Source organism: Rhinoderma darwinii, chromosome 4 (assembly GCF_050947455.1).
Source record: "Rhinoderma darwinii isolate aRhiDar2 chromosome 4, aRhiDar2.hap1, whole genome shotgun sequence".
NCBI lineage: Eukaryota > Metazoa > Chordata > Amphibia > Anura > Rhinodermatidae > Rhinoderma > Rhinoderma darwinii.
In genome coordinates, this window is record NC_134690.1 from 25127331 (window position 1) to 25141923 (window position 14593).

The 14593-nt window shown below is 46.3% G+C and overlaps 1 protein-coding gene across 2 annotated transcripts in view; it reads right to left on the bottom strand.

Annotated features, from left to right (window-relative positions):
• Window positions 1-6956: 6956 nt before the first annotated feature.
• The window catches only part of LOC142759084 (cytochrome P450 2B19-like), a 32643-nt gene continuing 25006 nt past the window's right edge, over window positions 6957-14593 (bottom strand). Inside the window, exons 7-10 of one of the 2 annotated variants that reach the window (XR_012883057.1) lie at window positions 13462-13603; window positions 12690-12874; window positions 11077-11387; window positions 7359-7439 (exon numbers count right to left, since the gene is read on the bottom strand). Coding sequence is in view for 1 of the 2 variants with exons in the window: in XM_075860932.1 (XP_075717047.1) it covers window positions 7209-7439; window positions 12690-12874; window positions 13462-13603 (558 nt within the window). In the remaining variant the exon portion in view is untranslated. Of the gene's footprint in view, window positions 7440-11076; window positions 11388-12689; window positions 12875-13461; window positions 13604-14593 lie in introns of both variants that reach the window. The other variant, XM_075860932.1, reaches the window with a different exon arrangement.

The following is a 14593-nucleotide window of genomic DNA, read 5'->3' on the forward strand; positions in this document are numbered from 1 at the left end:
CCCCGACCTAACAGGTCTGCTTCCTGTCTCTTGGGATACCTGGCGAGCCACGGCTCCATTGCGAGAGCGCTCACTGGAGCTCTCCGCTGCACCGGCAGGACCCAATTTGGAAGGTTGTTTTGCCCGTCGGAAACAGCGAAGCGCGGAATGGGCACCCCCGCAGATGGAGCACTCATGACGAAACTTGCAGGAAGAATAGAACCTGCAATGTCCCTCATTGTAGAGCCAACATGCTCCTGTTGGGCGCTGCGCCGCAATACCGGGTGCTGAACCCGAAACTGTGGCTCCTGCCTGAAAGGGCCGAGCCTGCTTTTGAGCCAAAATTAGCTGTAACCACACATTCGTCGCCTTTGACGCCCAACCAATGTCAGGCGTCAAAGCCAACCGACGGCGAAATTCCTCGTCATATCTCCACCAAGCTGCACCTCCGTGCAATTTGTGGGCACTGAATATAGTGTCTACATACACAAACAGTTCGGCCCCTTTTTCCGGAAAACGTTGACAAATGACATGAGCCAAGGTAGAAAAACCCTGGAGCCAATTGCCAAAAGTTTTCGCAACTTTTACCTTTTTCTCCGAACCTCTTTCAAAAACACGCTCCTTATCTATCGTCACATGATCGACCGACACCAAGGACCAAACATCCACAAAGTCATGTGCCCATATCTTGTCCTTGATCTCGGCCGACAGGTGAGTACCTAAAGGAGCAACACCACAAAACAGCGAATCACGGAATGTCAAGCCAGACATACTGGCCGCCCGCTCAGGCGGAGGCTGAGCCCCCCCTGGCGAAACCAACGGAACCGAAGCTCCACCTTTTGTACACAAACCATCCAACAAGCTTTTTAATGCAGAAACTAAATCAATAGCAGATAAATCACCGTTAGGTAGCCATGCATTCCCACATGGAGACTCACCGGAAAAGGGCGTCCTCGTCACTTCCGAGGGTGCATCAACTCTCCCAGACACCGGAACCACAGACAGATCCCCACCAGGTGGACAGGCTGAGGCGACTTCTGGAACTGGAACCAGCGAAGACGAATGACGATCCCTGTGCTCCCGACGACGACTCCTCGTGTATCTCCTTCCCGTGCGGCTGGGTGTACTGGCTCCCGACGACGACTGGGACGGCGAAGAAGATGCTGTACTGGAAGACACACTCCTACTCCGGGAACGGCGACGTCTCTCAACCTGATGGCGTGGACGCCCGTGACCACCACGACGATGTCCTCTCCCATGCCGTCTCCTTCGCCGTCTGCGTCTCGCCGACACCGCACCTGGAAGAGAAAACTCCGAAAGAGAAACTGGCAAATCACGTTGCTCCGCAGACTGCCCGCACGGCAACAGATCACTGCTACCGCACGACAATCCACCCAGCGAACTCCTCTCATTCACAGTGCCTGTGCCTGGTAACCACAGGCCACTCACCAGTTCTCTCCCCAGCTCTGTGTCATTTCCAGAACCACCAGCAGGTGGCAGCAACTGCACACTTAACCTGCTGGTGCCTGAGGCCTGCGTCTCTGCTCTCCTGAGACCGCCCCCTCCAGCTCCCCTCTCAACCACGGCCTGCTGTGAGAGGGAGAAAGCTGTCGGGCCGGGAAGAAGAACCAGCGGTGCACTAATAACGGCCCTGGCTTCTGCGGCTGCTTGCGGCCTTGCACTGCCTGCAGCCCGGATGGGGAGAACTGCAGAAGCTCCCCCAGCCAGGGGAGTGGGTGGCACGACGTCGGGACCAGGTGAAGGGGAGAGCAGGCGACGGCGCCTCCGTCCCGCTCCTGAAGAGCGAACGGTGCCGGCCCGCATCTGGGTGGCTGAAGGTGGACTGGGGCTCAAACGGTGAGGAGGCCGAGAAACCCGGCGCGGCCTACCTCTAACTGCTGACACCGACAGGACTCCATCGCTGCTGACACCGACGACTGCCGCAGGTAACACCTCCTGCCTGCGATCCCCTGCCAGGAACACCTCCAGCCAGTTTGTACCCTCCGTGGCAACCCGCTGTGCCACCTGCCTCATCAGCTCATCCGCCATCTGCACTCCGGAAAACGCCCTGGACCGCAGAGGAAGATCTCTCACAGGACCAGACGTCTGACGTTTGCAGCTCCAGCAGATAAGATGGTGAACTGCCCTTGACCTCAACTATTTATCTGCTCCTAACCCCTCCTCCATCCCCTTGTCCCACCAATCCCTGCTCCTGATTTTTCCCGCACTTTTCCCCCCCTTCTTTCCCCCTATCACATACAGTCCCAGGCACTTTCTCTATTTGATTTAGTGCCTCAAGGCTTAGTGCCTAGGCCAGCGTGAGTTGTAAATACGGCCCTGCTAAAGACGCAGATACTATTCAACACTATAGCGGAGCAGGGAGGTATCTCCCTTCTCTGTGATCCACTAGGCTGGTAGTTCCCAACATGAGGTTCCCATGAGAATCCTCCAGGGGTGCCGCGACACTCCTCTGGACAACTGCCACGGACGTGCTTTCTCTCCTCCTCCTCATAGCGCGAAGTGGATGTGAGGAGGAGGAGATTTTTTGCAGAACCCCTGTAGATAGCACCCCCCGACTAAATGGACAGAGACGTCAGGGGCTACTCCTGGAGTGGAATCCTCGGTCACAGCGTCTGCAACGCTGTGGACAGGGATTCCGCTTCAGGAGTTAGTTGCCCCTGATGTCACTGTTCATATATGGACAGAGACTTCAAGCACTCCGTCAAGGAGCAGAATCCCCAGCCACAGGGAGCTACAGTGGCGCTATCTACAGGAAGGGAGTGCTACCTACAAGGGGGTGTGTGGCACTAAAAGGGATCTGTGTGGCTCTACCTACAATGGGGCTGTGTGGCAAGGGGGGATTTGTGGCACTACTTACTAGGGATGCACAATGCATCGAAACTTCGATACTGTTTCGACACTCTGCATCCCCAAATGGTTCAATACCATTGTTTCATGTATTTCGATACTAAGCTGTGCGGCCACACAGCTAAGTATAGTAATACATGATGAATGAGAGCGGGGCTGCGGCTGTGTAATACAGCCATTGCCGCACTCCTTAGTCCTGATAACAAGTGCGCACCGTCAGGATGATGCGATGTGGCCAGCGCTGCACTACTGAGTGGTGGCACTGAAGACAGAACATGGCGGCCGCACTGCAAAACACCCCCATGTTCTGTCTTCGATGTCTGCGCCGCCGCTCATTAGTGCAGCGCCGGCCACATCACGTATTACACATCCGCAGCCCCGCTCTGTAACGGCGGAGATCAGAGAAATCTCTTATCTCTGCCGCTATTCTCCTTAATGCTGCGATCAAAGCTGACTGCAGCATTCAGGGGAAAGTGAGGAGGGGGGATGCCCCTAGATTGCGTCACAGGGAATTCCTGTGACGCGATCGAGGGTCATACCATATATGGGCAGACAGCCCAGGGTATATTTCCTGTTTTTAGGGCATACTTAGGTATGTCGTAACAACTGCCTGTGTACTATCCGTCCACAGGCTAATGTACTGGCATATATCTGATATATGCCAGTATATTAAAGTTTAAAAATAAAGTAATATTAAATTTTAAAAAATGCACATACGGCTTTTTTTTACAATAAACATTAAAATAAGTCTCAATGCATAAAACATACACATTTGGTATTGGCGCGGCCGTAATAACCTGCAGGACAATTTTTTTGCATCATTTATGATGTGTGCGCTGTAAAAAAAATACAATAAAAACTTCTTTCACTTATTAATGTGAGGCACAAGGTGTGATGAATTTAACCTCCATGTGCCTCACATTAATAGTAATTAACCCCATCATGTACCTCACACATTAACCCATTATGACTGAGAAACATGATGGGGTTAATTACTATTAATGTGAGGCAAATGGAGGTTAAATTCAGCATCACACCTCGCGCCTCACATCAGAAAATGGAAGAACTTTTTTTTTTTATTACTGTTGGCAAAGTATCGTTTCGGTATCGAAATCGCAATACTACACGAAGTATCGGTATCGAAGTCCAAATTCAGGTATCGTGACATCCCTACTACCTACAAAGGGGCTGTGTTGCACGACCTACAGGGGGCTGTGTGGCACGACCTACAAGAGGGCTGTGTGGCACTACCTACAAGGGGGCCTTGTGGCACTACCTACAAGAGGGCTGTGTGTCACTACCTACAAGAGGGCTGTGTGGCACTACCTACAGGGGGCTGTGTGGCACTACCTACAAGGGGGCTGTGCAGCAAGGGGGGATTTTATGGCACTACCTACAAGGGGGCTGTGTGGCATGACCTACAGGGGGCTGTGTGGCACGACCTACAGGGGGTTGTGTGGCACGACCTACAAGAGGGCTGTGTGGCACTACCTACAAGGGGGCCTTGTGGCACTACCTACAAGAGGGCTGTGTGTCACTACCTACAAGAGGGCTGTGTGGCACTACCTACAGGGGGCTGTGTGGCACTACCTACAAGGGGGCTGTGCAGCAAGGGGGGATTTTATGGCACTACCTACAAGGGGGCTGTGTGGCGTGACCTACAGGGGGCTGTGTGGCACGACCTACAGGGGGCTGTGTGGCACAACCTACAGGGGGCTGTGTGGCATGACCTACAAGGGGGCTGTGTGGCACGACCTACAAGGGGACTGTGTGGCACGACCTACAAGGGGGCTGTGTGGCACGACCTACAAGGGGGCTGTGTGGTACTATCTACAGGGGGCATCTGTGAGTGGCGGGCTGATGGTAATTTTCCTGTGAGTGGGGGGTTGATGGTCGTTTTACTGTGAGTGGGGGACTGATGGTTGTTTTACTGTGAGTGGGGGCTAATGGTCATTTTACTGTGAGTGGAGGGGCTGATGGTTATTTCACTGTGAGTGGGGGGGGGGGCTGATGGTCTTCAAGTGGTTTCCACCTCTGACCTCCAATTGAAATTAATAGTGGGAAGAAAATAGCTTTGGCGCTCTTTTGGAGCTTTTTTTGCTGCGTCTATTGCATTCGCTTCAACGGCTTAAGAAAAAACGCAAAAAAAAACCCCATCAAATAACGCTGTCAATTCAAAAGCAGATTTTTTTTCTGCCTTACAAAAAACGCTGTGTGAACATACCCTAAGAATGTAGTGCTTATTTTTAGCTATTTTCTGTCTTTCTCTAAACAATTTTTGGTAGGGGGGCCCTGAGGAATTTTTTTTTTTCCCAGGGGGCCTCAAGTCCGGAAAGGTTGGGAAACTCTGTACCAGGCTACAGAGGCGCCTGCAGCCTATGAGGCGCAGGGACAGGATCCCTGCGCAGTCGGCGCGATGACATCTCTGGATCAAGCCGGCCTACGCAAGGTTCCTGTCATCGGCATTGTGGATCAGCTCCATTCGTCGTGGGAACGGGGCCTAGATGACTAAACATTTTTTTGTTTGGGGGGCACTGTCTACAAAGGAGAGGTGGGGGCTGTATGGCACCGTCTACAAGGGGGAGGTGGGGGCACTTTGTACAAGAGGGAGGTGGGGCTGTTTGACACTCTACAAGGAAGTGGGGGCTGTATGGCACTGTCTACAAGGGGGAGGTGCGGGGCTGTATGGCACTGTCTACAAGGTAGTGGGGGGGCAGTATGGCACAGTCTACAAGGAGGATGTGGGGGCTGTATGTCACTCTCTACAAGGGGGAGGTGGGTGCTGTATGACACTGTCTACAAGGGGGCGGTGGGGGCTGTATGACATTGTCTACAAGGGGGAGGTGGGGGGCACTGTGTACAAGAGGCAGGTGGGGGCTGTATGGCACTGTCTACAAGGAGGAGGTGGGGGATTATGGCACTGTCTACAGGGAGGCTGTACGGCACAATCTACAGAGGGCACTTTCTACAAGGGGGGCTGTGGGGGCATTATACTCTGTGGAGGCCACTAAGCGGACATCATACTGTGTAGGGGCACTACAGGGGGCAATATAATGTGTGTGGCACTTAGGGGGCATAACACTGTGTGGGCACAATTAGAGGACAAAATACTGTGTCCTTCAAGGCGTTATTATATATTACATTATTAAATATTATTATTATACTGTGTGTGGGGCACTAAAGGGGCATTACACTATGTGGGGGCACTGCATAGGGCATTATACTGTGGGGAGGAATTATGCTTTTTTATGGAGCATTTTTTATAGTGGCGTGGGGCGCCAAAAGATCATTTTGCACGGGGCGCCATCTACCTTAAGGCCGGCCCTGCACACGTTTAAACACTCATAAAACCATGTGCCACATGTGTGCAATAGTAATGTTAATTTTTCTATTTAACAATAAAATATTTGTATGATCAATAATTATTGTGTTAGTGTTGGACTCAGGCTTTTTGTAGGTTTTGCTAACATGTAATTCCCTGTCTGGGTAAGATATTCAAGTTAATTAAGCTATCTATCTATCTATCTATCTATCTATCTATCTATCTATCTATCTATCTATCTATCTATCTATCTATCTCATATCTATCTATCTATCTATCTATCTATCTATCTATCTATCTATCTATCTATCTATCTATCTATCTATCTATCTATCTATCTATCTATCTGTCTGTCTGTCTGTCTGTCTGTCTGTCTGTCTGTCTATCTATCTATCTATCTATCTATCTATCTATCTATCTATCTATCTATCTATCTATCTATCTATCTATCTATCTATCTATCTATCTATCTATCTATCTATCTATCTATCATCTCTCTGCTCATCCAGCTAACATCAGCAGGGAGGAAGTAAATGGCTGCAGTTTAATGTCTCTTTCTACACTATCCCATATTAAAATAAATGGATAAATGGAGAGCGCAGCCTGCAAGTAAACAAAGCTACCAAACATCATAAAGCTCTTGAATTTACACACTAAAAAGCAGAACCTAAGAGGTTTTTAAGTGGATCGCTGGAGGTGTGCTTTAATACAGGTGTAGACAGCAAAGCATAATACCTACAGTACAATGCATAACCAAAAGTGAAAATATATATAAAAAGAGCAACTCTAATTTATTGGTTTATTTTCAAGAGTATTTCAACAGTAAACCAAGATCAGTATGATATATCATTAATCTCTGATAGGCTGGGGTCCCAGCTCTAGGAGAAAGTATGTCCTATGATGTCCGTTAGCCAAGCAAATGGGTCAAGAGAAGGAGGAGAAAAGGAGAGAGTACAGTAGGTCAAGCATTCACCCTGCTCTCTTAATTACAGTCTATGGGAGTAATATAATCAATTTATTGTTCTTTACTTGTGGTTTACTAAAAAAAGAAACTGTATTTTCCATAACAGACGTCACAGACACACCATGTCCTAGGTGCGAGATATGGCACAGATTTCAAAAGGTTTGGGGGAATTTGTAATCCCCAGTGCAGGAGTAAGGTCCAGTTTAGCTCCAGGCAGCGCCTTGAATGTGAAATGTTGCAAAAGTGATGTGAAAAACAGAAAAAGCTCCATTTTAGCCAATATCTCACCAGCACAACTTCTTCTACCTAAAAATAATGAAATATAAGAGGAACAACATAGAAATATAAATGAATAAAAGATATAATAAACATATTATAATTCTACTTGCTAATCGCGCTTTTGTTTGATAACTTTAACATTTAATACGTTTCAGCAATATTTGGGCTATACATGGGGTGTAAATGAACCCATACTGTGGTATAGACCTTCATTTGCACCTGACATCCCAAGCAGTTACATAATTTGAAGTTTGTGGGCCCTGATGCAAAAAAATCTATAAAAAGGCCCTCCAACTATTACACATCTATAATATTACTGGTCTCCTCAGGCTTTAGTGCCTGGTTCACTGTTCCCCTCATGCTGCCTGGCTCCGCCTGCACGCAGCTTGGAAACTACCCGTCTCAGGGAAAATCTGCTCCTGTGCAGACTCACTGAGCTCTCCTCTCTAAAATCGGATAGATCGTTTATGAAAGAAACACTTTGCCCGATCATAGAGAAAACTGTGCGGTTCCATCCTCTCTATTCCCTCCCTGCTCTCATCTTTGTGATCAGTGCACGTAGGAAACAGGAAGTTGAACAATCAGTGATCAGCTTCCTGTGACCTCCGGGACAACACTGAAGCCTGGGAGGTGAGCAACTCATGGGACACAAGCTATAAAGGATTAACCCCTAAACCGCCCTAGATCACCCTAGACCACCAGGGATACTGGCATTAACCCCTTCTCTGCCCTAGACCTACAGGAATTTTGCCATTAACTCTTTCTGTGCCCTAGCCCAACAGGGATATTAGCATTAACCCTTTATTTGCTCTAGACCACCCGAGTTTTTTTTACATTAACCTTTTCTCTGCACTAGACTACCAGGGATTTTGACATTAACTGCTTCACTTCCCTAGATCCCCAGGATTGCAAACATTAACCCCTTATTTGACCTATACCCCAGTTACCATGAACCCATTAACTACCTAGCTAACTATTGGGCGCTATACTGAAGTATTTATTTGCTGCTGCTTTGAGGGAAACTCACATCAACACTCCCCCACAAAGAGTTGTTCTCCACTCATTGGTTGTCCTTATTCTATCCTGATTAGTTATGTCTTTAGATGTAGTAATCTTGGCACCTAATTGAAGAGAGTGGCCCTTAAATTGATAGTTGTTTTGAGGAGGCAGGAATTTGAGGTGAGGTTTGGATTTCTGGTTTTAGTCAAAAGTCCTAAATCCAATTTTCAAATATTTAAAAAAGAAGGACAACAAGGACGGGTTACACACAGATAGAGGGGATCAAAATGAAACAAATGAAAATGAACAAAATGCCTTACATGACACCTATTCAACCCCCCATACCAGAAGTGGAAGTTCTTGACATACCTTGATATCCATTGCTTAATGGTTCGGATGGTATGGATTTTATCAATTAAAATTCAACTTAGTTAGCCGGAAATCAGGGCTTCTCTTTGCTTAATTGCAAATTAGTTATATTATGTGCTATTCTAATGCCTGCTGGCTACTAGGGAAGAGGTGTAGCTGGGTTCTCCTGCACACGGGGCAAAGATTCAGCTTGGCGCCCCCCCCCCCCCCCAACTCTTTCCCGACATCTCCTTCCCACTCACCATGTTTGTTTTCTCAACCAATCAATGAGGTGTAACTTTTTTTTTCACTTTTATTTTAATGTAACTGAAGCATAAAGCCATTTGTACATTTTACAAGCAGTATAGTTCTATGTGCGGTCCTTGTTTTGTGGATCTGTGATATGCAGCCGTATAAATGGCAATGGATATGTGCTTGAGGCCTTAGGCCTCATGCCCACTTCAGTTTTTTCGTCAGGGTGCTATCCGTTGTTTGAACTGATAGCACCCTGACAAATTTATTTCAATGGGTCCATGCACACATCCGTTGTTTTAACAGAACCGTGCCGCCGTTCCATCAAAAATAGGGCAGGTCCTACTCCTGTCCGTTTTTGACGGAACAGTTTCGGCATTTGCATTGATTTGGTCCGTGAAACAACAGACTGCACTTGGAAGCCATCCGTGTGAGGTCCGTGATTCACGGAACCGTCATTAGCGGCAGTACAACGGCCGACGGAAGTGTGCACGAGGCCATACAGTCAAATCCTTCCTCCCCACTAAAACAATTTATACAGAATCCCCTCACCCCACACATAATATTTACAGTCAGATCCCCCCTCCCACACAAAACCGATTTATAAACACACACACTGTATACACACACACAATGTGTATACACACACACACACACACACACACACACACACACACTGTATACACACACACACTGTGTATATACACACACACACACACACACACATCTCCACCCACACACACACCTACACACATACACACACACACACACACACACACACCACCACACACACCTCCACACACACACACACACACCCCTCCCCCTACTTGCGCATACACAGATGTACTTATCAGTCTGGAGCTCCGTGGAGGGATCTTCATGATATGAGGGGTCACACGTTGCAGGTAGGAGGAGAGCTGTGTGTAAGACTGCTCCTCCCCAGCCCTCTCTTCCTCCATCCTCCCTGCCTGTCTGCTAGCTGGGGCTGAACACTTCAATGGTGTGACATATAATGCAGCCGCCCGGACCACACACGCTCTGGCTGTGCAGGAGAACATCGTGCATACATTACACAGCTCCCGCTCCTGTCCCATGCGCTACCCATGGCACTAAATGTCTATGGGGTACCGGCCCGGAGGGCACACGCCTCCACTCCCCAGGTCGTTACCCCCCCCCTTCCTTCCCTTGTAGTTGCACCTGGGGCACATGCCCTGCCTGCCCCCACCCCCCCCCCCCCCTAGCTACACCCCTGTACTAGGGTCTTCTATTGCTCTGGTTATGGTAGTAGTCCCAGTAGACTTTTTTTTAAACCATTGATTGACAAGATTGATATCAGGGTGTCCTGCTGCTGGCACCACTAGCAATCAGTAATCTATATATTCAGTATGAATGTTACCTATTGAGAATGGTATAAAGGCCTCAGTCTTTTTAAAATTTCCTTCTGAGTCGAGAAAGTGCTCTGGATAAAACTCATCTGGTTTCTCAAAGTATTCTTTGTCTTTGTGAATCGAATTTAGCACTGGGAGGATAAAAGTTCCTTGGGGTGGTAGAAACAGTCACAAAGCGCATTTTATTAACAAATAATATATGTTATTTATCTCACAAATAGTAAATTTGTTATACCACTGGTTACCTATACCAGGTAAACCTACTTAACTTACTGAAACAAGTTGTAATAGATGATTAGATTAGATTAGAAAATAAGGTCTGCTATTTTACAGAAACAGCGACACTACTTGTCCTTTGTCTGGTACTGCAACTTGTTGCCATTCCCCTAAATGAGAGCTGAGCTTCAAATTGCGACACAAGCCATAGAGAAAAGTGTCACTGTTTCTGAATAACAAAATAAGACAACATTTTTTAATCTTCTTAAGAGAGAGGCCATCAATATTTGATTGGTGGGGGGTCCGACTCCTGACACCTTTGCTGATCAGCTAAATAAAGGGGCCACGCAAATAAGTTCCATCCGTACGCATGGGTGTTGCATTATTTGGTACTGCACTCGAATGGGACTGAGCTGCAGTGAGCTGCTGTAAGAGATGTGGGCAGATTATATCATACTTACTCCGATACTCTGGATAGTGTGGCCGCGGCGGATGAAGAGGGAAAGTGAGATGGACGCCAGTTTGGGTGACGAAGGAGGAAGGGGCTGAGAGGTCAGGTGGATGTACACAGGGCCTCTTGAGTGTTGCCGACAGTAGGGGAGAGAGTGTGGTCACGGATTGGAGCTTGGTGGGACCGGAGCTGGTGGGGGGGCGGCTTCTTTGATGTAGTTGTGGCTAGAGAATTGAAGGGGGCAGTTCCAGTTGGGATTGGCGCCTATGATGCGACAGAGCATAGTGAGGCAGAGGGGCCGGACCATAGTAAGGGCGGAACCTTGTCATAAGAACAGGAAGATAGGGAAGGAGGCAGTAGGATGTCAGGTGGAGGGACAAAAGGGGGGAGAAGATAAGAGCGGGAAGCGTAAAAGAGAGAGAGGAAAGAGAAATATAAATTAGAGAAGTGCTTCGCTGAGGGATCAGCAAGTGTAGTAGAGGTTTGGACACAATCAAAATCGACAACATCGGAAGAGGAAATAAAAAGTATTGTGAACAACAATATCACCCCTCTTGTACAAATGTAACGCCTTTTCTGGAAATTAAACAAATAGGAGAAAATTGCCAATTTTTTTGAGAAAATTGTATTCCAGTTATAAAAGGGGCAAATCCCTTAGTCAAATTTGGTGGCCCACAATAGTGTCTAGAAGAGATATTCTAATATATCCCCAGGAAATTGAAGTCCATCACAGAATAATAAATCCCATTATTCAACCGGTAAATTGGGGTCAAATCGTCCCACAGTATATTGCACAAAAGGTCTGTGTGGCATCAGCATATGGTGCGCGGCTGCGTGATTTTCGCGCAGCCGGCATCATTATGACACTCTGTTTTTATGTTTACAAACAGAAAAGCATGTGGTGCTTTTCTGTTTTCATTTATTGTTTTTACTACTGTTGCGCGAATCACACGCGGCACCCAGAAGTGCTTCCGTGTGCCGAACGCGATTTGCAAGCACCCATTGACTTCAATGGGTGCGTGCTGCGCGAAACACGGGCAAGTATAGGACATGTCATGAGTTTTACGCAGCGCACATACGCTGTGAGAAATTCACTGACAGTCCGAACGGCCCCATTCACTAACATAGGTCCGTGCGACGCACGTGAAAATCACGCGCCTATCATGTACGTATAACACGTTCGTGTGAATAAGGCCTAATATATATATATTTATTACTATTGGATTACAATTGTAAACGCATCAGTGGATTACAATTATATACATATTTGTTTTCGTTGGATAAAAGAAAAGAGACTTATTATTAGTGGATTACAATTTAAGAACCTTTATTGTATTTTGAGTATATTAATTTACTCAGAAGGCAAGTTATAGATGAAAGAACGGCTGAGTATAAGAAGTTACAGAACGCCATTAGGAATAGATATCGTAAAGCAGCAGAAAATAGGAAACAGCACACTGTATAATGTCACTTAATGAATCTGTTATCAATATCTCCTTGTGTGAATACATTGTCAATTATTTATAACATTTGTGTGGTCACTACACTGCAGTGCCAGGCACAGCCACATCTAGGTAAATGGCGCTGTGCCTAGGTAAATAATGAAGGGGATATGGCGCTTACCTTTGGAATAAAATACCCTCTGAATGTAACATCTTGAGAAGCTTCATGTGGCACAGTAGTTGGTGCAATATCCCCAAAGCGTTGAATTTCATGAATAACGGCATCTGTATATGGCATTTGTTTCCTGTGCTCCATTTGAGGTTGAGCTGATCCAATCACTTTATCAATTTCATTTTGCACTTTAACTGTCAAGAGAGAGATAGTGATTTCAATTTATTTAATAAGCAAACTCTTGTCCATAGGCCGTGTCTGGTATTGCAGCTCTGTTACTTTTAATCAAATAGGTGAGCTACAGTATTTCTGGGGGGAACAAACAGACCTTTTTTTCTAACTTCGGACTACCTACACTATAACTGTTTTCTCAGGCTGCAGCTAACAATGAGGGAGGCAGTAGGTAAGGGTCGAAGCTGTTTATTCCGTTGTGTAGTGGAGACAGGTTATTGCAGGGTGTAAGCTTTTCTGTAAAGCTGAATTTTTAGGTTGCTTTTAAAGCTTGGATGGTGAGGGAGAGTCTGATATATTGGAGTGAGTTCAACAGAATAGAGAAAGCCGCATCTATCCAAACATTCCTACAGCAGCGACCAAGTGTAGCATTACATGCCGACCATTCAGATTAATGGCCGACCATGTAATGCATGGATGGGGTGGGCCCATCACAGCAGAATTTGGAGCTCCCCTTCTATGACATCCATATGCTTTAATAGTGCCTATGGATAGGGGTTGTTATCCTGAGACCCCTTTAACTGATTGACTATTTAGGCATATGTCTTACTTTGAATTGCTGGGTGTTTTATCATTAGCAGAAGACTCCATCTTAAAGTGGTTGACGTGGTTTCCATTCCAGCACCAAACAAATCTCCGACCAGTACAGTCAGGTTCTCATTGTGGTAGTACTGAGTCGACTCTAGTGTTCCCTGTGCAAAATAAAAGTTAGATATAAATATATAGATATGCCATGTAATATCCATAGACAACATTGCTAGTAGTGTGGGTTGTACTTGAAGAGCTCAGTGACTTTAAACATATCACTGTCACAGGATGCCATCTTTGCGATTAAGTCAGTTCATGAAATGTCTGATCTTCTAGATCTTCCCCGGTCATCTGTAAGTGCTAATATTATCTGCTAGATCTGCCCTTGTCACCTGTAAGTGATATTATTATCTACTAGATCTGCTCCGGTCATCTGTAAGTGCTATTATTATCTACTAGATCTGCCCCAGTCACCTGTAAGTGATATTATTATCTACTAGATCTGCCCATGTCACCTGTAAGTGATATTATTATCTACTAGATCTGCCCCTGTCACCTGTAAGTGATATTATTATCTACTAGATCTGCCCCGGTCATCTGTAAGTGCTATTAATTCTACTAGATCTGCCCAAGTCATCTGTAAGTTATATTATTATCTACTAGATCTGCCCCAGTCATATGTAAGTGCTATTATCTACTAGATCTGCCCCAGTCATCTGTAAGTGATATTATTATCTGCTAGATCTGCCCTTGCCACGTGCGAGTGCTATTATTATCTACTAACTCTGCCCAGTCATATGTAAGTGTTATTATTGTCTACTAGACCTACCCTGGTCACCTGTAAGTGTTATTATTATCTACTAGCTCTGCCCCAGTCATATGTAAGTGCTATTATTGTCTACTAGACCTACCCTGGTCACCTGTAAGTGTTATTATTATCTACTAAATCTGCCATGGTCATCTGTAAGTGCTTTTATTATTTGCTAGATCTGCTCTGGTCACTTGTAAGTGCTGTTATTATCTGCTAGATCTGCCCTGGTAACCTGTAAGTGATATTATTATCTGCTAGATCTGCCCTGGTCACCTGTAAGTGCTGTTATTATCTACTAAATCTGCCCTGATCATCTGTAAGTGCATTTATTATTTGCTAAATC